Here is a 25,559-nt window from a genome sequence, read left to right as displayed (position 1 = left end):
CAGGTGAAGACAGTTTTGCCATTTCAGGGCTCATCCCCAAGTGCTGGCCAATACCAGCCCCTGGGAAATGCCTCACACCATGAATATTTCCACTGAAATGATAAGCTTGGTTCCACCAACCCTCTGTGAGGGAGGATACAGTCAGGTCTTTGGAGGCTTTTGAAATCCAAGTGAAATTGGTAGAGACCTGCTTTGAATTTGGGGGAAAAGATTTTTTTTTATGAGGGAGACCTCTTGGTCCAAGAAGTTTTCCAAGAGGGAAGAGTCACCTCCTGGTCCAAACCTTTTTAATGACATTTTTATAAGGACGAGAATCAATGCATAGTGAATTTGTAGGAAATTATGTGTTAATTTAGGGTTGAATCTGGAAATTTGGAGAACTGTGATGTGCCTTTTCCCAGCTCTCACCAGATCTAAATTGCACTTTTTTTTTGGGTGCACATTCTTGTGCATAGAAATATCCTGGGAACATGTATCTGCTTCATTCTGAAATTGATTAGCATTATCAGACTTGTTTCTTTGCTGAGTTGGGTACATGATTAATTACGGCAATTGTTTTCATTTGGAGACTTCTCCATTCATCTCTCAGAGTTAAATTTTAAGGCCAGGCTGGTCAGAAAGCAGATTTCTGTACAGGCCTGTACTCTGAAGCCAGTCAAAGGGATTTCACACAGTAAATGGGTGTAGATAAATGAATTCTCTAGCCAGAAAGCAGAATTGCTTAGTCAAGTTTAGTAAGTTAAAACTTGTCTGTATTGTTCATGTATGCAATTGCGCTGAACTTGGATTATTTTAGCAGAAGAGAACTCATTTGTCCTAAGGAATGAAGGGAGAATTTATGAGGGACTCTTATTTTCAAGGGAAAAATAATGGAGAGTGAACTTATGGGAAGGTAAAAGCTGGGATGGATAAAATAAGAGTGACTGAAATAGCTGGTTGGGTGCTGGAAAGTGAAGCCCAGCTCTAGCCCAGGTAAATTGCATTTGAATTTCAACCTCAGATCTGTATGCACTCTTCTTTGGCAGATGTTGAATTGATAATGCCTGTGTGTTAAAGAATTCTGATTGTTTCTTATGCCACCTTCGCAGCTTATGAAAATGCAAGTAGCCCTGCCTAATGAATATTAATAAGAGTGATAGCTGAAAACGCACAAGCCTGTGGCTCTTTGGAGCTTGGATAGGGTTAGCTGGAGGATTGTTGTACTGGGAATTTACATGTTTTTTAAGAATAAACTTCCTGAAAGCTTTTACATTCTCCTTTAAAAGATGATGTTTGTTCACAGTACCTGCTCATGTATGCATGGGGATTTTTTCCCCCTTTCCCTTTCTAGATACATGTGAGATTAGTACTACAGATGGCATGCCCATGTTTTGTAAAACAAAGCAATTTATTAGATGAGAAGAGAAAGTGACCCCATCTCTTAAATTTACTTCAGTCTGGGGTTAATTGTATCAATAGCAATGTTGTTTTTTGGTTGGTTTTTTTTTTTGGTTGTTTATTTTTGCCTTTTCCCACACCCCATTCTCCCAGGCAGCTGTGGCAGTTATTAGGGGGTCAGGGAAATGACACTGATGAATTCTGCATCTCCAAACATCCTAGGAGGCTTTAAAGCCCATTTCATGCAGTTAGTTAATCGGGCAGCTCGTTAGGCCCATTGCTAGACCTCACACATGGCAGTCTAATAGCAGGGATAGCTGTGGAGGGGCTGGAGGATGGGAGGGCCCCAGGACCTGGCTCTTCAGCTGGAGCCCCATGGGCAGGCGCTGCCTGGAGCTGGTTGAGCTCCTGGCAATGCCAAGCGGTGCTGAGGCTCAGTGGTGATGCTGCCAACACCCCTCTGGTTTTGCCAGTGCTGTTCTCTGGCTCTGCTGGAGCAATCCTCTCCAGACTTTTGTTTACTCACTTGTAAAAATACCTATTACCAACCTTTCTGCCTGTGTCATAGGTCCCATTTGATCTGCTCTTCTTTCCCCAGACTCTGTTCCCAAAACTGCTAATTATGCAAAAAAACAAGATGCCCTTTTTGATAGCTTCCTGCTCATTGAGAGCTGCAGGGGCAGACTTGAAAAGCAGGGTTAGTGTGGGTCAGAATTCAAAAGGCAAATAGAATCAGAGAGATATTTATTTATTATTAAAAGAAACCCACAGTCTTGTCTTGATTGTAAGGACTGCTGTGATGCTGCATGGGGTGGAGTTCTTTTTCAGAGTGATGGTTTAGGGCTGGGATACTCTTGGAGGGTTTCATGAAGGCTCAATGAGGGGATTTTATGAAGATTCAGCAATTAAGATGCCTCTGCATTATAATTTCTGCCAAATATGTAAATGGACTTACTGTGTATTCACTTTACAAGTAAACTTGCTCTTTGTTGAGCATTGAAACATGAGGGAAACCCCCACCTTCAAAACAGAAACACCTGTATGCACTGCATTTCCCCTTTTGCAAAAGGCCTTTTCTTTCCCTTCTCTTGTCATGACAAAAGGGCTTAATTTTTTTTAGCCAGCATAAGGGAAGAGGGAAGAGGGGGAGAGTCATTAAAATGCAGTTCTTTCAATTACGTCCCGTTATTTGTCATCTTTATTGCTTTTCTATAGTTTTCATTGCACCTTTAATAGCACGCCTGGTCAGAAAAGGTGAGCTGGAATGTGAACGCACTTGGCTGTGCTGCCGTCAGTGCCTGGGAGCTGTGCTCGAATCCCAGTCCCTGTAGATTTTAATGTCCCCGCAGACTGCTGGCAGCCTGCTTCCAGCTGTGGCAGGCATGATGCAGTGAATTGCTTTTCAATGTTCTTTACTCAAATAGGCAGTAATTACAAGCTTAAAGAGGTTTAGTGGTCCAGTAAACTACATAATCACCCCTGAATTAGCCTGGGCTCATCAGTTGCAGTCCAGCAACCTCAAGACTGCTGTTTGTATGCAGGCTTTATCACGTAGCAACCTGAGCAGCAGGTGTGGAACAGCAAGAATCCCCCATAAACACAACTGTCTACTGGGGACAATGATCTCTAATGAGATGAGGCTACAGCATCACTGTAATTTAAGTGGGAAAATTAACGCCAGAGAATGTGCACTACTTCCAAGAGTCTCTGCTTCTTCAGAGAACAGCAGTGTTTTCCTGGCTTGATTTTTTTATTTTTTTCCCTCCTTCTTTCTTTTTTTTTCCTCCCAGATCTTTAAATGCATCTTTCTCTTTTTCTTTTTTTTTCATGAAGAACACATTGTAGTTTAGCTTATAAGCTGAGTGGTCTTTATTCTTTTACAAGGATATGTTGTGAATATTTAATGGTGGACAGGGCATCTGTTCAAGGACTTTCCATGCCAACAAAGCAGCATTGCAAAATAGCAGCTTTATCTTTTCATTTCCTTCTTCAGTGGTAGTTTTCTTTTTTGTTTGTTTTGTTTTCAAATAGAAAATGTAAATAGAATGTAACCCCCCTCATCTTGGTGCTGAACCACTGGCACCTTGTTGTGTTGGATGCCTTGAACTCTCTTTGTATGATGGCTTGGTCCCTCCATGAAAAAAGGAGTTCAAGCTCCTAGCAGGAAACAGTTTGCTTGGTGGCTGCTCCCTAAGGGTGCTACCACCTTGGGAAACCTGCTTAAAGCTCCTGCTCCATCCGAAATCCTTAGGTTTATATTAGGTATCTGGCTGAATACAGCAACCCTCCATCAACCTGATCACACAGGTGTGTAGAGTAGGGGATGGAGGCTTAGGGGAGTGTTTTTATCCCTCACTTATAGAGGAAGCTCCAGATGTATGGAAGACAGCCTGGGAAAAAGAGGAAAAAGCACAAATAAAAGCTTTTGGCTTAACTCTGCAGGCTTACAACTGCTGGCACTGATGTTTCCCAGAGATCGTAGAGTTATTTCCGAGCCCACCTGTTTGAAAGTCATTTGAGGTAGATAAGGACAGTGACTTTATTGCTGAGAAAAGGCTTCTGGTTAGGATATATTTACTTGGGCTAATCTGTCTTAGGCTGGCCCTAAAAACAACAGCAGTGTTTTTACAGAGTTATCAGGTAGTCGGGATTTCCTTTGCCATGCCGGCGATATTTTTCCTTCCTTCCCAAAAGCTGCTCACCTAGGGAAGGCTGGGGTTTGCCTTCCTGCCTTTTCACAGCTGTCTGATAAAGATGTTGGCTTAATTGAAAAGCTGGGCTTCAAGGCTGTGAATTTTAGCTCTAAGGCGATTGCAGTCAGATGATGCATTTCCTCAGTTCCTTTGGTGTCGCTTGGCTGTAGTGTTTCATAGTTTTGGCTGTGTGCTGCATTGAGGAGAATTTTGCAAATCTTTTGGATGCAATTTTTCTTCTCATTTCCCTGTCCTTGGTTAGTTTTAGTCTGTGAAAGAAAAACAATAATTAATAACAATAATAAAGAAAAATGGCAGAGGATGCAAAAGGGCATCACCCATGTCACATTAGCACAAATAGTCTTGGTGCTAGAGTAAAAAATCCCTTCTTAAGTGTATTAAGCAAAGTAAATGTGTATGTGCAAGCTGTGTGTGTGTGTGTTTCTGTGTGCACATATATGCAGGCACCAAAGGAATGTTTAACATGAGAAAAGCTCCACTCAGTTACCCAGATATGGTGTCTGCATAGGCTTGGCCTGAACTGAAAACCAGTAGGAGCCAGAGTAAACTCCAAACATTGAGATCTATCAGAGTGTCTCCAAAAGGAAATAGCCGAAGCACCATTGCTTGGACTAGCTAAAGCTCAACTGGAAAAGGCAGTGGGTAATAATATATGGTATGGAAGGAATAATATTGTAGCAGCCAGGAGATGGATTAGATGAGTTAAAAGGTTTTTCCATTTTCTGACTTCTGTAATATCCTGTGCAAGGGATGATCTGAATGTTTTTCCTTAATGAGTGCTCACATTATGAGTAATTTGATGGGGCCACCAGAGAAGTATTGGCAGTGCATCCCAAGCCATACCATGTCTCTCCATCAGCCTTGGAAAGGATATTTATGTTAGTTGTCACTCTCGTGGAATGGAAAACACAGAAACAGACAGAGGCAATCTTGTACAAAAGAACAAGAAGCCTTTATTCAAAGGAACCGCACGGTTTTTATAGAGTGTTACGATAGATTCTATTTGATTGGCTAACTAACAAAAACATCTTCCTCACGCACTGTCCTTGAGAAGGAGAAAAATAAGAATTAGATAAACACCACCTGCTAATTATTTATTTTAACAAATTATCATGTCTTTGCAGCTCCCTCAAAATTCTCACAAGCCGCTATGAGAAATGCTTGCCGTTTCTCTCTCTCTGTCCCATGGCATCCACAGTTAGTGAGTGCCAAAACTTGTTCACAGACAACTCTTGCAAGAAAATTATTTACAAAAGGGCAAATAATAAAAAAGGAGAAGCTTTTTTTTTTTCCCCCAGCATAACTTCTTCATTAAAAAGGGTCACTGCTGCCAGTACCTCTTTTCCCTCCATGTAAACCCCTACAAAGGAAATGTGTCCTCCCCTCCTCTGCCTGCAAAACCACCCCAGCCCCTGTTTAATCAGGTTAGCTGTGAACACACATTCAGATTTTGAAATTTCTGGGCTATTGGCTCTGTCTTTTATACCCTGCACTTGCCTTAGGAGAGTCAGATTCTGCCTGCTTTCCTCACCTTTTATTTTTTGGCAAGGTTGCCAAAGCAGCCTGCAAACCCTTTTGTAAGGGCAGCAATAGGCAGTGTCTCAGAGCCCATCTCATAGGGGTGGGCTGATGCAAAAGACCAAAGCAGCAGCTTAATGGCCTTACCATAGGGATACAGGTGAGTCAAAGCAATGCAGCGTCTAGTCACATTGCATATTTTGATGCATTTTTGACTTCAGAAGACCAAGATCATCTGTTGATTTTGTGTTCATAGTTTGCAGTTCAGTAACTGGCAGCCCCAGGATTTATTAACAGTAATGTTACGAGAAAGGCCTTACCACGGGGATATTAAACTATTACAATAAGTTGAGGAAATATTTTCTTTTGAAAGAGGAAAAAGCTGGCTTTGTCTGCAGCATGACAATGTCATATGGACTATGCTTTCTTGCTGTGCTGAAAAAGCAACGAGGAGCTTGAAATGCCGAAGCCTGCTCACACTTCAGTAGCATTATCCGGCTGACTCACTACTTTGCACAGGCTTTTTTTTCCTCCCAGCCTCAGAGATGCATTTCTAGTAAAACAACTTCCTTCTCAGTGTTTTAGTATTTCCTCCAATGTGCAAGCCAATCCCATGGGATAAACGGGATCGAGTTTGCAGCTTCCAAGTTGAGTTTTTTCCTTCTTCCACCTCCCTAGCAGGTCACCTCAACTGGGCAACTTTTTACAGCCTTGCCTGAATATAAAGCAGGTCACAGGGATGGTCTATAAACCTATTCAGGCAGCCTGCAAAATAGGCAAGGGGGCTCCACGCGTTCTCTTTGTCGCTCCCTCTCAACATGCCAGTGGCCGGTGAAGAAAGGAGGTTGCAATCTTATAACTTTATGGATAGTGATCCAACCATTTTTTGGCTACTTTTTGAGTGCAGAAACCCCCATTATTCTTTAGGAGGCCAGAATGTGTGAGGATCTAGGACTCGACTGCTATAAATTCAAGCTCTGTTCTTAGACTACACCATGCACTGCTTTTGTAATGCAAATGGAAGGCACAAAGTGTCCCTTTGATAATGTGCAGTCAGGAGACAAAAAAAGCATTCACTGCAACAGTAAAACTAATTCATAAAGCTGAGAGACAATAGGAAAGCATTATGGATATTAAAAAAATAGTAATTTCTCATAGATCAACTTGATCATTAATGTAAACAGTTCAAATGCAAGACAGAAGGAGGCTGGGGAAGGGGAGAGACCCGAATGGCTGTGCTGCCACCTTAGCTAACCCTGGACAAGTTTGAGTAAAGCAAAATTCAGAGTTTAGCATAAAGTCAATGTACAGTTTGTCACTGGAGGGCTGATCCGTGGGCTTTATTCTGGATACTGAGTTAGGCTGGGTTTCTCTTCAGAAATAAGAAAATCAGTGTTGGGATTTTTTTTCTTTTTTTTTATTTTGATGTTAGAAAACAGTTAATAAACACTTCTGGGGCATAAATTTTAAGGGGTTGATTTCTCTCCATCATCTACCAGAGTTTAGCTCAAGGTTGTCTCACCTTGGTGTACTACACTGAGCTCTTGAGGAGGCAGAGGGCTGGAGGAAGGGGATAAAAGGTCTTCTGAAATGGTTCTACCGGCACAGCTCAGCCAAGCCACGGCACTGCCTTGATTAGGGCAGTGCTGGATGGTTGCCACAGGCTCCTCCTAGCAGGACATACAGCCTCTCTCTCGGGGATTGCTGCTGCTTCGCTCCTGTAGTAGAGCTGGTTGGCAGCCGTGGTGTTGAGCCGGTTCGGTGCCGTGAGGAATTAGTAATCTGAGGGGTGAGAAGGGTAGGATTATTTTCCCATTTTTCTGGCACCATTATGATGCACTGCTGTCGTGGAGGAGGAGGGGAGGGAGTGCTGTTGATGCCAGGTTACAGATAACATAAAGTCTGTTGCTGTCCTGGCATCCTGCATTTGCTGCCTGGGGTGGAAAATTTGAGGAGAGGAGTACATTTGGACAAGGTGTAGCATTAAGAGACAACCTTGGATGCGTTCCATCTGTACCTAATGGAGACTTTACCCACCATCTCTAGTCAGAGGTGATTAAAAAAAAACTTATTGTTTCTTTTGCTAAAAATGCTCTCAAGCTGCATTAAAAATGGGCTTTTACTAAAGCTACTGCTTGCTAAATACCATTCATAAAACAGTGACTAGAAAATACGATGGAAAGTTAAATTTTTCTCTCTGTCACTTTGATTTCTTTGTTACTGCTAAAATGACTGCTCTGACTCATATTTTGCATAGCTATTTTTACCTTTTCAAATGTTCTTTAACTGTTCATATTACCCTGGGCAAACCCCCAGGGATAATTTTCATTTGCATGCAGACTTTGATGGTGTTATTAAGCAATCACTTTCTGTACTAAGTCATTATTAAAAGTAATACCACAGAGCCTCAAAAACACATTAATGGTGCCAAACAATCCGCATTTCAGTGCTAGATTTATGGAAAGGGGAAAGCACAAGGTCTCATATCATTCAGTGGATGCTGCTCTATAGCTCTATAGCAGCAGCAGGCTTGATCAGAAAATATCAGATCCAAATTCAGAGCCCTTATCTGTTGTCAACCTTATTTCTTTAAAGTCCTTTTTTGGTTTTGGTTTGGTTTTTTTTGTTAACCTGCCTGCTTTCTACTTGTTTTTCCCCTTGGATTTACCCTTTTGCTCTGGCCTTGGCAAGAAAGCCTGTCTGCAGTCTTCCAGTATACACAAGCTGGGCTGGTTCCGGGAAGGAGGGTAGCCTTCCCCTCTGTAATCACTGTTTTATGGCTTTCACTGGAGGTGTTAATGCAGATCAAATGGAAAACAGTCCAGCGTGAGCACTACAGCTTCTCATGCTGCCCTGCATACGGTCCCAATCGTTAATTCTGATTATAAGACCTAAAGGTAATTCTATTTGCTCTCCTAATGCATTGCAGCTCTCCCGGTGGTCCAGTGTCTCCTTTCTCCAATTCCCATCTTGATCAATTGTTTGCAAATAATTAAGCTTTTAAGAGATAATGGTAGGAGCTAATGTACACAACAAAGTAAAGGTCTCAAGTCACTGTTTATTGAACAGTTTGCCTTGATATCCCAAAGTGATCCAGAGTAATAGGTGGACTTGTCAGCTGGAGTCACTGCAGTGGTTTTAGTCATTCTTCTTTATATATTTATACATTTAGTAAAATTATAGAATATCTCAAATTGGACAGGACCCATAAGGACCAAATCTATCTTTCTCCTCTTCACATGACTACCTTAAACTTAACCATTTGACTAAGATATGTTTTATACATATTCATACAAATATAATCTATAGACACACAATCTATATATCCATATCAATGTGCATTTGTCTATATTCCTTCAAACAGCCATCAGAAAATTTTCAGAAGACACTAGTCATTCTTGTGTAGGTGGAGTAAAGACCAACAGCAACAGTTTTGATTGAATTTCCTATTTCTTAATAAAATGGCAGTTCACAAGGTTTCCCTCTTTCTCTCTGTTGCAATGTGATGTCTGCCTTTGCCTGTAGCACAGGCCTTCCAAGCCCTGTGGGTGGGAATGCAGCAAGGCTTTGAATGTTTTTATAGCAACCTAGCCTGTGGCATGCTGATTCTTTGTCAAGTCATTTTATTATTTTATTTTATTTTTAGTTTACAAAGGAACAACTTGTATGATCCACAGAAAGCTTATATAATAATGTTGCTTAGTGTTTAAGATTACTTTAAGCCACACCGAATCATAGTTAAAAAGCCTGCCGCATTGTGACCCTTTAGCTAAGAGGGATTAGCTGTGTGAAATCCCAGGCTGTCATGTGATTATGGCAATTTATCATTAAATTAAAAGTTTATGCTGTACTAGGATATGAAAAAAAAAATCAGATGACCTTAGACATACCACAATTTGAGGAATTTGTGGTTTGGGACTTTTAAAGCAATTATTTTTACAGTGACAATATTATTTTGATGACTAATTTTATCCAGTCTTGTCTATTAAAAAAAAAATGTCCAGAACAATTGAAAATTGCTTAATGGAGACAGACTTCTCAATTCCAATAGCTAGAGGCTGTCTAGTAATTATTGCTTGCTGCATGAAATTAGACACAGTTTGTTCAATTACTTAAAATTAGATCACATGTAAGGTGGCAAAGCAAAATAAGAAAAAAAAAAGAATAATTCTGTCCTCGCTTGATAACAAAGTAATGAAATGAGAAGTAAGCTGTAAAGATGAAAATGTTACAAATAATCTCTGTAGGGTTTGGGGTTTTTTCATTGAAGGGAAGAAGATTGTTGTGTTCAGATAGATGGACATGAGTATGATGTTGTGGATGGACACGTGTAGAAAGCAGACAGTAAAATACATGCTGTATTTTTGCATGTGTAAAATGCAAATTGCCCATAAAAAGAAGACACTTCTTTCCCTCTGTTTTTCACTTTACAGTTCTGGAGCTGTTTCATGTATGCACAGAAAATACAAAGGATGGTCTACAGGTGTGCAGGCCATCTGTGAGCTTCCTGTCAAGAGAACAGTACTTTAAAAATAGTTGAAAATTCCTCAACATTTTTGAGTGAAAAAAGATAAAAAGTCTCTTTTGGAGCTGATGGCCATGGTGGTGGGCTTTGAAATTGATGTATTGAGTTAAGAGAAGTTGCTTGAGCTCCAACAAAAATATCTCTTTGGTAATGTGAGGTGATACTTGCATGTAACATAGCCATGAGAAGTCAGACTATGCTGTTTTCAAAAATATGTAAAATCTGTCAGATAGGTATAATACCAATAAGATTATGGGATTTTATGAGGTTTTAAATTCTTAAGCTTTGCAAGGTTTCAGTTTCATGTAATTTTACGCTGAAAAATACATCCAGAGAATAAGGGAATTTTTTGGGGGAAAAAATGGATGAATGTGTTACATAAATCCTTGGTGACAATCAACTGCTAAATAGTGTTGGGATAGGACTAACCAGTTATTACCATATATCAAATGATCTTTCTTGAAATGCTGTTAAGCACCTTGCAGGAGTCCAGGCCTGAATTAGAATGTGCTGAGACCTGGGCATCCAAGTGAGGAGCTGAACCAGTTCCTCAAAACAGGACTTTCCCTTGAAACTGTTACATTTTCAGTATTTGGCCATTTCCTTTTGTGGCAGTGACATTTTTGCATAGATGGGAAGGACAGAAATGATATTTCTACATTTCAGACTTGGTTGTGGTTTTTGCTGTTGATTTATTAAGCAATCTGTATTCATGCAGAAGCAAATTTTCTGAGAAAGCAAATCAAGTTCTCACAAGAAACTTACGATTGAAATATAACATTATCTTCAATTAAAGGAGTATTTATTTTCTGTCTCTTAGGATTAGCTCAGCACAGCTATGCTAATGTCAGACAAAAATGTGCTGATTGTTGACCTTGCGTTGGCCTGTATTCAAAAAACAGGCATATGTTGATATTCAGGATGCTGATCTTATTTGCCAGTTATTTTGGGACACTGGCAAGTTTTGCCTTCACTATCTCAGAAAACATCCGTGTGTTTTAGTTTTACAGAGAAGTTCTTTATCACATTCTTTGTTGTTCTGTTCAAAACAGAGAAAAGAATAAATTTTTTTACTCTAATCGGTCATTTGAGACAAGTACAAAAAATTTTCAACTAATGCAACAAATATCTTTCTCAAGTATCAAGGTACTGTCAGTATCCTAAGCAGTTATTTCTCCACTTCACTAATCTTTATAATTAGCTTGTCTTTTACTGCCATTAATTAAGTGATGTAGTAGCCCATTAATAATTATGAAAGAGTGACCCACCTCAGCATTTTCACCTTTCAATCATAGATGTCACGCTTCTGTTTTGGTTTGGTTTGTAGTTTGTTGGGTTTTTTTTTAATTTAAAATAAAAGGTAGGCAAAAAACCCCACATTGTTTTAAATGTTTGTATTTATTTTGGTGTCTTATAGCACCCTTACCCTTCAGAAGAGCAGAAAAAGCAGTTGGCACAAGACACAGGGCTCACTATACTTCAAGTGAACAATTGGTAAGTAATTTTCCTTTGTGTTTCTATATGGCTACTGGCACCCTCTGGCTATTCCTTTGAGGACTCTCTCCTTGCCCTTGTTGTTTCCCTCCCCAAAAGTTCATTGATACAAAAGGGATATAACCAGGTGAGTGGTTTCAGATGTGAAGGTATGAGGTTTGCTACCGTATTTTATTTTCCCATCATTTGGCCAGATCTCAGTGTATTCACATTTGATACCAGTCCTCTTTCTGGCTGAGTTTATCTCTTCTTCAATAGGAAGGAACATACATTTGCAGGAATTGGTCTTGGAAAAGGTTCAGATGTCAGGGACAAAACAGGAACAATTGGTCCCATCTCTGCTGGGCATGTTATTACTTGGGGCTGCTGCCATGATTTTTATATTGTAGTTAGGGAGGTTTTTCTTTTTGACTGACACCCTTGAATCTCTTTATCAGTTTGTTTTCAAAATCCAGTTTATGAATGAACTTAGAGGACAATCTGGTTCTTTGCTGCTGAAGTACAGCATGAAGCAATTTTACTTACTTGCTCCAGCAAAGGGTTGGTGGAGCCCCTGCTCTGTTATAGTAGTGATTCATTTGAACGAAGTCAGGATCAAGTGCTGTTTCTGCAGTGGATTTTGGGTTGCTAACTGTCAGGGTGTGGTGAAGGCAACCAGTGAAAGTTACCCGTGATTTAAGTATCATGCAGCAGCAAACCTCTTTTAAAAAATGTTTGATTTATTACCCTTTGATACTGCATCAAAATGTGGGTTCCTCCCACTATCGCAGAACAAGTGTCATACTTGAAGTGTACTGCAATCTAATACCTTGTAAAACTAAGTGTATCTAATTAATTGTCCTAATATTTTTAGATTAGTGTTTATGATGGGAAACCTTATCCTCTTTGAAGTAATACCCAGAAAATGGTCAAGGCAAACAGCAAGCCTGCTGGGGAAAAGGGAGGGAGGAATGCCAGTTAGCAGACAAAAGTTGGTTGTTTTTTTTTCCTGTTCAATAAGTGTCAGAGATTATTATTACTGAAGCTCTGATTACATGGCCTAATCCATTTTAGTGAATAAATTTGGTCTTGATGTCCATTGCACCTACATTAACAAACCCTCCTCTCTTAGAGAGCGTAAGAGCCTATGGGAGAGATTTCAGATATATTAAACCCCATTACAGAAAATGTAATTTCTGTCAATATAATCCCATGTATTCTTCAATTTAGTACTTTAGAGATAACAAGCTACTTACAATATATTTGCCTTTGGAGGATTAATTTACAAAGTGCACTATCTGGGAGACGCAGGCGGGCTCACATAAGCATAGCTTGTAAGGGTTATCAATTTCTGTGACCCCACAGCAGCCCTGGGAGATCAATTTTTGAAGCCCTTTAAGATGCTGAATAAAGGAAAATACCAAATACTTAGTGTATATGAAGTATGCTTCAAACATACTTAATTTAAAATGGAGGAATAAAAGGCATAAACCATAAAATTTACGTGTTATAAGGTAGTGCAACCACAGTATTTTGGCTCAGCCAGAAGAAATTAGTGTTTACTTCAACTTTACATTCTCCAGCCTCTATCCAGGTGTTACCCTAATTTGTATGGTTGTCCTTTAGTTTAGCAATAGGTGCTTTGGCCCACTGAGAAGCTGTGGGTACTCATCAGGGTCTTGTTTAACAATGGGTTGGAGAACAGGTGTGTTGCTTCTGCGGGGTCTGGGAGTGCAGGATTCAACATGAACAAATGTGTCCATTTGGAATGGTCCTTCAAAAAAAATCTTTCAAGATGATGAACATAGGATGGATTCAACTAAAGGTGGTGGAATTTCTCCAGAGTGACCTTCTGGTTTTCTTTCAGTTTTTTTTCCAGAGTGTTTTTCAGTACCCGTCTCTCCTCGAATATGAGGACTTTTTACTTTGGCTTTGCGTCAGGTGTGTTCTTACAAGTTCCTTATGTACAAAGGAAAAAAAAGGAGGTCAAAATTCATTATAACTGAAGTCTTGTGGATGTAGGGCAGACTTCCTCTACTTGAGCGAGTTCTGTAATTCTGCTGTGGTGTCACAATTGTATAAATTATTGAGACAATTCTCCTTCTCTCCCCTGAGGCACAATAATTTAACACTATAGAGGCAGTGGGGCTTTCTTAAATCACAGGTGGTAGGCAGAGATGCCAAAATATGGCAATGCAGCCCCTGCTTTTTGTAATGGATGCTAAGGAACAAGGAGACTGTGAAGCTGATGCTGAGTGTGCGGGTTGCACAGGGAATGCCCAGCCATGAGGTGACCAGAGAGCTACTCATCATCTCCCAAATCCTGGGGGCTATGGAGCAACCTTCTCAAACATTTTGCTGGATCCCTTTTCTTCTAAAGCAGTGTGCACAAGAAACTCTTCCTACCTAAATGTTTTGCTGCAGGGAAGAGCTAACATACAATTTCTGGGTAGTTTTGCCTTTCTTAAGCAGGCTCATAAGTCATTCAGCCAGAACTCACAAAAAATTTGCCTTCCTCCTTAGATTCTTCCAAACTTGTTAACACACATGTACATTTTTGTATTAATGATGAGTCATTGTAAATCACTGTTGCAGAGATTAAATAAAATGCTGAAGGGCAAGCTGGGTGCAGATCAGTCATAAATTATTGGCAGCAACACAGCATGTGGGAATACATGAAATGTGCATGAAAAACATAAACTCATGTCTGGTAGCATGGTCGTTAGCCCAGACTGGTAATGCTGGATTTTCTGGCTGGAATTAGAAGTTTGCCACAGACCAGTCAGTGAAGAGAGTATTTGTTTTCTGCAGACTGAAAGCATTTAAACAAATTTTTTTTGTCATATTTTGAATGCCTTTTCAGTGTAAGCTGGTTGCATACTTCAGTTTTCTGCCATAACGAAAAAAAATGTTGATTTTCACATATGGACTGCCCTGGTGCTGGGGCTCCCTAGGCTGAAGCACATAACCCCTGTTGATGATGGAGGAGTCACAGGAATGGGATGATGATGTGAGATGTGCCAGAAAATATATCCATGAAAGGGCACATGTCTTTAAAAATACCACAGTCCTTTTACCAAGACCCTTTTCATTGGGTTATTTTATTTTTTAAAGTAATTAAATAATCCACACAGAGGATTTTTCTTTTTTTTTTTCCCCCACATGACAACTTCACTTGTGAATCACCAGCGTTGCCTTCTAGGACCATCTTTTTGCCTCAGTCAGATATTTCTGTTGTGGGAACAGGGAGACCTTACCCTGCTGCAAAATAAAAATAAATCTATGGAAGGTAGGAAGATAGCAGAGTTCAAATGTCAGTAGTATAAATGAATCATTCAGGTCTCTGTCGTATCTGTTGTTTAACCCCACAGCAGTTTAGGATTCCAAGCACAGTAACATGAGCAAGAAGGGGCACTTGTATGATGTCTATATGGACATGGTGGAGACCTGAACAGGTACAGGTTAATAAGGTGCTTTTCCCAGGTGAAGAAAACAATTAATTGAAATATCCAGGTGTGATCCAATCACTTCTTACCTCAGCTGAGAGCCAGTCAGGCTATATTGAACAATCTATACAGTTTTCTTGTTTACTACATCCCAGCTGAATCCCTTCCCATTAAGAGCTAATGGTAAATAATTACTGGTGGTAGTCTATGAAGAAGAGAGAGCAGTTCTAACCTGGGGCTGCATTCAGTGTTGGATGGTTGTTTATGTTTTAGAAAATTCTTGGTGCACACAGATAAGATGTTTGTATACTTGTAGAACAATATGCCTATATAATCTCCCTATATGTGCATGTCTTAATGTGATTGTCTCTAAATAGTATTGCATCTAACTGCATTAAAATTATAAAAAAAAAAAAATTTGAGAATTCAAATCCTTAAAGCACCAGCCTTTATTAGGTGTTTCCATTCTGCTTTTTCCAAGTACCCTTGTGCTATCTAGGGCACAGCCCAGACAATGCTAGAGCAGCTAGTCAATATTTTATCTTGCCCTCATTCTTCCGTGCTTCGTTTGTTGAGCTGTATTCAAACCGCGCTTGAAGATGGAATTAATAATTACTGCTGGGCTTTCCTGTGGCACTCACTTACTGCTGTAATACCTGAGTCCTTCCCTGACCTCCATGTGCCTATACATGCATACAAGGTTGTGGGTCTGCATGGTATTTTTACAGTTACCCTGCAAAGAGAAAGAAAAATGTTGTCCTGGTTCACAGGGGAAGAAATGAGGCTCATAGAAGTCCAGGTCCAGCACAGTCGCAAGTTTTGGGTTGGTCTGGGACTGTGAGGTGACTCAGAATTACAGCAATTTGTTCTCATTTAGGGTCTGACAATCATTGAAACTTCATGTTTCATGGAAACTCCCATGTTTTGAATGCCTTGGTGTCTTACATCGCCAATGTCCACTGTTATGTATGGAGAAGTGAGAAATCGGTAACTTACAGTGAAAGTTTTGTGTCAATGATTTACTCAGTAGCTCTCAATCAGTCTAAGAAGCAGCAGAGCTGAACCCTCTTCTCCAATACAGTATTTGGCTATATGAACCAGGACTGGCTATCTTTTCTTCCTGCCTGAGTCATTCAACTTTGTCAAAACCTATAGATTTTTTTTTTATTTTATAATGCCCTGGCCTGTTCTTATAACAGACATTTCAAAAAGGCTCCAAGACCAGCCCAAAGATGAGTGCGGTTAATCAGAGATGGACTTGGGATAGGAAGAGCTGACCACCTTACTGTATGTAGCACAGCCAGCTCAGAGCATAGACACACAGAAATAATTTATTACTCTTTTAGTCTCCTCACAACTCTCCTCCAGCAGGAAATTTCCTTCTGCCTCCATTTCTTTGCTTCTGGGTAAGACTAGTGGTAGAGCTTTGCTGCAGCAGTTGCATGAGGCAGGGGAGGAAGTGCTTTGCCATGGCATGGGCAGGCAGGATGGCATGGTGGGGACAGGATGATTTTGCACTTCTTGCGGGGGAGAGCTCCCCAGAACCCAGCTATGAAGGGGGAGCACTACTGGGAAGGGTGTCCTTTCCATCTGCTCGTCCTGGCTTGCAGATGGTGGGGCTAAGGATGGAGCAGATGGGGGAATGCAGATTGGGAGATGCAGATGGAGAGGTGCAGATGGGACCAGATGCAGATGGGGCAGATGCAGAAAGCCCCTGCCTGCCCCTCCACAGAGAGGCAGCAGAAAGTGGAATGGCCTCTCAACTCTCCACCTTTTGGGAAACAGTCCCAGACCCCTCTTTTCCCTCTGTGGTTTTTATATCATAGCATACCAAGGGTTTGGTGCATCAGAAGCACACCCAAACACCCCCAAATCTAACTGATACTGTTGTCAGGTGTTTCCCATGTGTTTAGCCCCATTCCAGACCCCTGGAGGAGACAGAACAGCTCCTTCCTGGGGCTGGGCATCTAGCGTAGACATCATCTTTGCTCAATTCCTTCACTGAGGGTGATATTCACCCGAGCAAAAGGCCAGCACATGACCAGTGCACCACTTTAGTCCCACTTAAGCACTATTTTTAGGATGTAAGTGGGGGAGGAGGCCAGCAGGGAGGGAGCATAGCAAAAGCAGGTGCTGGTCCTATACGCAGGGTTAGATTTTCACCCCTGTTGCCTACCAAATTGTAGACTACAAAAACAGAGAAGATATTTGGTTTGCCAAGCACATCACAAACAAGGATTTTTAGTCCTTGGAGAATAAGATATCTGCTTATTTTCAGATGTATCTTTTACTGCTTTTGTTGCAGTAAACAGATTAAATGAGAAAAGGTCAAGATGCAATTTCAATCTGTGTAAGAACATAACAAATACTTTTCTCAGTAATCAGATATAGTAAATACAAGTACTTATTTACTTGTAAATGTTAAAACATTCGCAAATTAGCCTCTCAACTTCAGCAATATGAACTTTACCATCAGATTTTGGAGAAAATTTACTTTTCTCCTCTGTGTTATTCTAGAATATGTATACAGTTGTTATTTAAACACTATTTTGTTAATGGGAATACATGCAAAAGCAGGAAAAAATAGGAATGGGAAAGAGTATATATTTTGGGTTTGACAAATAAATATTGTTTTATATTCCAGAGAATAAGACAGTAGGTGTTTTCAGGATGAAAATCATCTCCCTCCAAGAAAACCCCCTCAAAACATCAAGAAAACTAATTTTAAAAGTATCTTGCTGGGTGAATTGTTACATCGTTTGAGCAGTTCAGAATGTGTGAGGTAAATTAGCTGTTCTAAATGTACCATGTGCTGAATTTTTCAAGCAGATTTTTGCATTTATGTTTTCACTAAGTATTAGCTAATTGTTATGCCTTTCACCTTGAATGCCAATTGTAATAATAATATTACATCTGTAGTCTATTTCTCTGCTCTTAAATTACAGCAATCAGGAATACTCACTAGGTAAAATCCTGTATAGTTACTCATATGAAAATATTGAAATCAGATGAAAAAATAATGTTTAGCTTGCATATTGCCTTAGACAGCCCTGGAGAGCTGCCAGGCAGTCAAGGTATTATTAGAAAAGCTGAGCAAATAGCTTACAGGGGGAAGAGCTGTGAATGTAAAGCCATCAGGTACTGTCAGATCATTGGATTTTAGGCTGGAATTTCCTTTTTTAGTTCAGTAAAGCCATTTTAAAGTACAGCACAGTGGTTCAAACATAGGGGGTTTGGGTTTGGTGAGTCAATTTCAGAGGCAGTGGTATGGTTTTGCCGTGCGTGTTTTCCAAAGGGGTCAGATGCTCAGAGGAGGTGAGTAAAAAGTTTTCCTGGGGAAATGCTCTCCTTGGCCTCCAGGACTTCAGGCGGAGGAGAAGATGGAGACCTAATAGACCCTGGGTTTCTTGTTCAGTCCAGACTTGTCAGTCTCCACACCCCCCAAACTTCCCTAAAACAAGGGTCATCCCATTCAGGAGCACCAAGGAAAGATGTTTCTAACCATTGCTCTGACAGCCCCTGGATTCAGACTAGGAAAAAACACCAAAAGAAAACACCATTTATTTCAAAAGCAAATGTGAAATCATTTGGTCCAAGCTAACAGTGACGAGCTAATTATTGACACCCTGAGCACTGAGCAACATAAACTTCAAAACCTGGTATTATTTTAGTCATAGATACTTTTTTTGAGAGGAAGTAACATTGGTTCCCACTGCAGAGCATCAAACAGTGCAAACAAAGTTTACCTGCGAATAGTCCTGACTAGCAAAAGGTTAATATGCAGCCAAGAAAAAATCTCTTTCCCCTCTTCTGGGGTGGTCTAATACTCAACAAACTTTTTTTTATTTGGTGCATTAATGTTCTGTAACAAATGTGATGTCAGGTGCCAGGGAAATAAGATGAAATAGCACCCGTGCAAACATTTTCCACTTGCTCTTGTCTCCTCTCCTGCTCTAGCTTTGCTCTGCAGGATCAGGGTGAGGGGTCAGAATGCTTTGCTTACTTCTTCTTATTTAAAAATACTGAGATTCAAGTGTGCACCATCAAAACAAGAGTTTGGCTTTTAAAAAGTGCCCATTCAGGACACTATTGTGTTGTGGAAATGCTGCATTGGAAGCAAGGGGAGTGCTTTGCACTGTCTTTGTAAATACAGTTCTCAGGTCTTGGTTTCTTTTTAGTGCAAGGAATATCCTTGATATATATTTAAAAAAAATTACATGCCCTCAGTGTAAGAGAAAAAAGAAAGACAGAAGGGGAGAGTAATGGCTTATCATTGCTTTGCAAGTAAGGCTTTGGTCTATTTTTGTCATAGCTATCTGAAGAGTGTTTACATATAGTTTGCCTTTCTGGTATTTTGTGCTTGCACAGACCTGATCTCCACCTATGTTGTGTCAACAGTTGCTGAGATTGGTGTAGAGTGATTAACCATCACAAACTGAAACACCAGCACGTGGAGAAAGGTGCCCTCAGAGACCCTCTGGCTCTTAAGTCAGTCGCTTGCTCCAGGCTGCGCCTGCGTGAAACAAACTGCCTGGTTGAAAGCTCAGCGTGAAATAGTAAAAATGGGGCAAATGTTGCCTTTTTCCTGGTTAAATCAATTTTCTCGTATCAAAAATGAGACACAGCCAGAGGGGCAGGGTGAGGTTGTGCTTTTGAGGGTGTGTGTTTTGCCCTGCCTACCCTAGAATGATTTTGGTGTAAGTGATGCATGGCTGGCTACACCAGCCTTAGCACCAACCAGGATTCTGCCTTTTCTTTGACTTTTCAAAAATAAAAGAAATAGCAGGAGATGCTGAAAAAATATTGTTTCCACAGTTGTTCAATGAAATCTAGGTCATGTAACAGTTTCATAGGTTATTTTTTTTCCCTTGCCCAGGCACTCTAGTCCTTGTGTCTTTTTTGGCTAGGGATAAAGCTTGATACCAATAGCTGCTTTTGAATTCAGATTTATTCCAGAGATGTCTGACTTTCCACCTGGGTTATAAAGGTGGTTTGCACCATCTGGGGGCTGATGCCTAAGCTTCTTTTTTTTTTTTTTTTTTTTTTTTGTCCCCTGTCTCACAAATTCTTTTGATCTTCAACATTTCTCTGACTTCCCTGTGTGTGTTTTGTTGGTGTTGTTTTCCGAGTGTGTCTTTTCTTTTGCCCTGAATATAATGCTGTCAGTAGTAGGCTTAGAAGCAAAATTAATCACTTCACTTAATGGGAAATTATGTTTAGATAAAGTAGATTACAAAGTAGGCTATTAGTAGGTTAGAAAACAATGTTTTGAAGTGGGATGTCTTGGGGCACAGAGAGTTTGTTCAGAAGCGGGGGGTTGTTTTTCAGGTTGGCTGTGACTCAGAGCTATATCTTTTGTGGTTTCTGGGGAGAGAAAAAAAAGGAAAAAAGAATTCAAACCAGTTTTTCAGGTGCCCACATCACACAAAATACATCAATGTGCCTGTATTTGTTGTCTTGATTGTGGTGGGGAAGACACAACCACAGGATTAAAGCTTCCCTCAACACCCCAAACCAGTGTCTTAAGGTATAGACCAGAATGATGTCAAAGCCTATTTCATGTGCAAAACACTGGTCCCATATATTTTCTCTTTGGGGGCCCTGAGGGTGTTTTCTCCCAAAGACACTTGTCAAGAGTTTGGGTTTGGCCACCCTGGGCTTTGCTTCTTTTCCTGAAGGCTGCAGGAGCTGGTGTGGGGTGACTGGGTGTGGAGTTACTCCATACTCCTTCATTGCCTTTTGGGGATGAGGGGTATGAAGGGATTCATCCAGGAGCATAGACATGTCCTTTCTCACACCCTTCAGTGAGTGGGAACATGTTAAACCAGCAGCCAGATGTGGGAGCAGCCTCTCTTCTTTTGCTTGGGCTGGAGGACAAGGCACAGCTTCCAACGCCCATGCTGTATGTGGGGTGGGGAGGGAGGGAACAGGGAAAAGTTGTTTGGACAAGGCTCACCATCTGATGTATGGAAAAACCTTGGACCTCAAGGAGGACCCCCTGTGTTTAGAACACTTGTATGCCATGAGAAGCCAAGCTCAGAGATCATGCAGGCACTTCTCACAAGCTCTACATTTCACTAAAACAGAGGTTATGCTGAGTAGACAGAGGACATTAAATTGCTGAAATAGGGAGCAATGTTTTCAAAGAAATAGCCAGTGTTTTACTATCAGCTGTCACCCATTCCCAGCTTAGTCCCTGCCATCAAATGGGGCTTGGTTTGCTGGTTTGATGTGATCTGCTGAAGAAAAGCTGCTGGGTTGCACTACTGGTGTGCACCAGGTCAGGACCCAAGTTACAGAGTCCAGAGAAGTTCTCCTGAAGGATCAGATAGGAAGTTGATGCTAAGACCCTTCTCAGAGCTGTGCAGAAGCACCGAACTGGGAGATGTGCATCTCAGCCTGGGCTGCTCTCAAAGCTCTCAGAGAGCCTGCACGCCCTCTGTTACAAGTGTTTTTGTGGGAGTCAAGATTTTGTCTGCCAGTGTGTTGTCTACTCAACCACTCTATGGGGGCCAGTGCTGTCCCAGGCAGGAGTTAGAGCAGCCTTAGTGCTGCTCTACTACATGAATCCTTGCCATATTCCTTAAAGGCTAATTGTGGCTCATGGAGATCAGCAAAGTACAGCTGCGCTGGGATTTAGGAGCAGGGAAGAGACGGGAGGTCAGCTCCGCTGGCGCTTTGCCATGTAAAGATTTCCCCTTACATCATCTGGCCGCTGAGGGCGAGTTTACATCTGCTTTGCACCCCGAGGGAATTGTGGGATCAGGGAATGAGATTGCTGAGAGTTCTCCCCGGTGCAGCCAAGACCTGCAACACTATTCTGACTCCCTGGCATCGTCAGGATGCTGTATCTGGATTTTCACTGGAAATGTTCCACATTGGCTAAGCTTTTTTGAGGGGGATATATGGATAGAAGAGGAGGAGGAGGAGAAGGAGAGCATACCAGAAAGGCCAACAGCAGCTCACCTGTGATGTAGAAGAGCACAGGAGATGGGCAGAGCAGGAAGACATATCTCCAGGGATCCCTTCCCCAGGCACAATTGCTCTTCACTCCTCCCCAGCAAGTCCCTTCCATAATTTTCATTCAGAACTAGCCAAATATATAGAAGGAGGCCTTAGCTCCATCTTGCTGGAGAACAGGCAAAATTTTGCAAACCAAAGTTGTTTGCTGCCCAGCTCTCTCCTAGAAAGACTCCTCAAGCAGCCCTGCAGAGAGATGGAGCTAAGGGAGCTTTTGGGCCAAGGGAGAAGCAGGGCCAGGAGCTTGAGGGTCCCACCTCAATAGAAAGCCACCAACTATCCCTTCTGTGTCCAGAGGACAGGCCACCACCAGGCTCACTGCTACCCCAAGGCAATCACCATGTCTGCGTTTTGTCCCATGGCCCTGGTACTGATAGGACAAGGGGGGTGGCTTTAAATTGAAAGAGGGTGGGGTTACTTTAGAAATTAGGGAGAAATTCTTCCCTGTGAGTGTGATGAGGCACTGGAACGTTGCCAAGCTCCCAAGCTTAAGGGCTTGGGAGAAGGGGAGGTGGCCAAAGGTAGAGCTGGTGCGTGCTGGGCCAGCCAAAATGTAGGGCATAGCCAGCTCTCTTACAAGGAGCACATACCTGATCTCATCTCCCTGCTTTCTATTTTTGCCCTCGATATGCTCCCTGCATTAGCAGGCTTGGTTTAGATAGAGATTTGATAGCACTCTCCTGTTTGAGAGCAACTTTTCTGAATGCACAACATGAATCCGTTGGTGGGGTCACATAGTAATGCTTGAAGTCAGAAGCTATTTTTAAAACTAAGTTGCAGAACCACACATGGCTTTCATTAGTGCTTTACATCACATTTTTTCAGCTAATTAGTGGTTTTTCATCACTAGTTTTTGCATAGTATTTTATTTAATTCACTCTCCAATATTATCTTGCAACACCCCTCAGCCCTATGTACAGCCCCTGGCACTGGTGCTGTGCCAGCAGAGGAGGGAAGAAGAGGAGAGCTTGCAGGAGACCGTTCTGATGCTCCTGATGGATGGACTCTCTGTCTTTGTAGTATATTCCAATATTACGTGTCTGGAGTGGGCGGTGAGCAGCCCTTGTACTCTTTTCCCTCCCTACCTCCATTTAGTGTTGTAAATTATGTATTGCAGTCCTGAACTGTCTTTGGTGAGGAGGAGGAGGAGAAACCAAGAAAAGTTGCCAAACATGATTTCATAAGATTTGACTTTAAATTGAACAAAGTTTCTTGAGTGTCTTGGATTTTTTTTTTCTTTACAAATAAAGGGAGTACAGAGAGCATGGATTGCTAATGACTGGTAGTTACAGGTCATTAAGCTCACTAACTGACTTCAGGATCAGAACTTTCTAATAACAGCAGTAAGCACTCTTTTAACATTTATTTCTCATTTTAGGGATGGGGAGATGTGATTACCATTCAAAAGTCTGCAGTTATTTTTTCTGTTCATAATTACAGAGGCAGTTTGCTATTTTCAAGGCTGTTTTTAAAACATTTGAAAGTATTCGGTGAAATAATTTCTGTGTTGGTATGTTTTTTTTTTTCCTTTCTTTAACTGACTCTTTTAAAACTCTGGAAAACAGACACAGGGAAAAAAATGAAAATATGTTAAAATAAGGAATAAAGTAGTTACTGAAGTGTAATAATCTTGGTTTATAGCATACTTTCCATTTAAATTGGTTTTATTAGAGATAAACCTGTTAAGCATTGAGGAATTAAGTGCTGAATAGAGAATGTTGTTTTGCTGCTGTATAAATGAAGGATCCCACTATGCAGAAAAGAGTGCAACTGGTTTTACAAGTGAATTATTTGCCAGTTTGAAGTGCTATGTTGACTTTGGCATCTGTTATAAAAATGATGATTTGTTTTATAAAAATGATGATTTGTTTGTTGTCAAGAGGGATACTAGGGATACTGGTTTTCTTCAGAGGGGCATAAGAGATTTTAGCACTGGGGTTTGTAGGTAATGTGGACTTTCTCATTCTTCTTACGCCTGGTTTGCTAGAAGGAGTTCAAGGAGAAAATGAGGCAGAGAGATTTTCAGGAATTTCTTGGCTCTGAAACACGGACTTCTGGCGTGCAGCGCTTTGGGACAATATTGAGAGGGAGCAGCCTGTGACTCCAAGTAGCAAAAGTCAGTAATGGTGTGAAACTCTCCTCATTTCGGAGGGCTAGGGACAGAGAAAAATTCAATAGACTGTGAAGTCTCAGCATCTCCTTTCAGACAGCTGGTCCTGAAAAATTTCATTCAAAGACTGCAAATTGGAAGTCCCCACAATCGCTCTGTCAATTCTTGAGCAAAGGTGACTTCGGAAATTCGTGACAGCAGAGGAAGGTCTTGTTTTATTCACTCAACAGAAGTGAAATACAAGGGGATGGGAAAAAGAACAGATCCGTGCGGAAAATATCACTTGGGCTGTAACCTGAGCCTTAGGGAGCTGTGTCTTTCGGAGGGTTTGGTGACCCTCTGAAAATCCTTGCTCTCTGGCTGCTATTATTGTAGCCAATTTCCAACTAAAATAAGTCTTTTGTCATCACCAGCCATGCAGCCTCTTGCTGAGAAGAAACAAAACTTGTGCATGGCAGCGAGGGCGGCCAAGCTGGAGGTCAGAGTGCAGAGGCAGATTGCTGCATCCCCGGGGCTGGGGCTGGAGCTGGAGCTCACCCGTGGGACCAGCGATGCACCAACCAGGGAGTCTGCCCGTGACCTCTGCAGACAGATCCCAGGCGAGAAGCCTAAGAGAAAACATCCTAGTAAAATGCAAATGGGAGAAAAGAGGGTTTCCTCCTCCCTTTTAGGGTTATGCAGGTGGAATTGCTGGGTTTTTCTTGCTTTTTGGGACATGGTAGAAAGTGAAATCCCGTGTGTCTGAAAAGAACAAGGAAAGGTTGACTTGAAAAAATTAGGAAAAACATCAAGCTTCTGTGTTTGCCCAACTGTTCAAATGTTTTCTCCATGCCAGATCCTTCCCTTTACAAAACAAAACAACACAAGAAAAGAAAAAATTCTCTAAAAAAAAGGAGGAAGGAAAACAAAAAGGCAGCCCAAGGCATCACTTCACTGAGTGCAACTTGTACACTGAGGGATATTATGTTGTTGTGCCACTATTGATCCAACCCTTTTGAGGTAAAAAACTCAAACTAAAAAATCCCCTTCCTCATCAGAGCAAAGATACCACAGCACATAATACTGGTGTGGGGAAAAATATTTTATGCAAGCCTTTGAGCCTGATTGTCTCTTTACTCACAGGAGTAAGGCTATACATCTGTCTTAAGTTTTATGCTAAATTGTATTTTGATAATACCCCATCTCAGTAGTAGTTAGTATGCAAATATCTTTTTTAGGTCCTGATTTCTCTGAAGTTTTAAAGATTAGAGTGATTTAGAGTTTCTTTCTCTGAAGATAGGTGAATATGAACATTTGGCAAAAGGGGAAGGGAGATTATTCCTGTTAGCTTTTCTGTTCCACTGTTTTTGCTGATGTTCAAAATTCAAAGAGTGGAA

General features: G+C 41.2%; 1 protein-coding gene across 7 annotated transcripts in view; it reads left to right on the top strand.

Moving 5' to 3' along the window:
- The window catches only part of MEIS1 (Meis homeobox 1), a 107,861-nt gene that overhangs the window by 73,578 nt on the left and 8,724 nt on the right, over positions 1 to 25,559 (top strand). For all 7 annotated transcript variants that reach the window (XM_038133796.1, XM_038133793.1, XM_038133794.1 and 4 more), the window contains one exon: positions 11,552 to 11,628. In XM_038133796.1, coding sequence (XP_037989724.1) covers positions 11,552 to 11,628 — 77 coding nt within the window. The remainder of the gene's footprint in view (positions 1 to 11,551; positions 11,629 to 25,559) is intronic.

Source organism: Motacilla alba, chromosome 3 (assembly GCF_015832195.1).
Source record: "Motacilla alba alba isolate MOTALB_02 chromosome 3, Motacilla_alba_V1.0_pri, whole genome shotgun sequence".
Taxonomy (NCBI): Eukaryota; Metazoa; Chordata; class Aves; order Passeriformes; family Motacillidae; genus Motacilla; species Motacilla alba.
The sequence above is the reverse complement of the archived record's forward strand: the minus strand, read 5'-3'. Positions and strand labels throughout refer to the sequence as shown.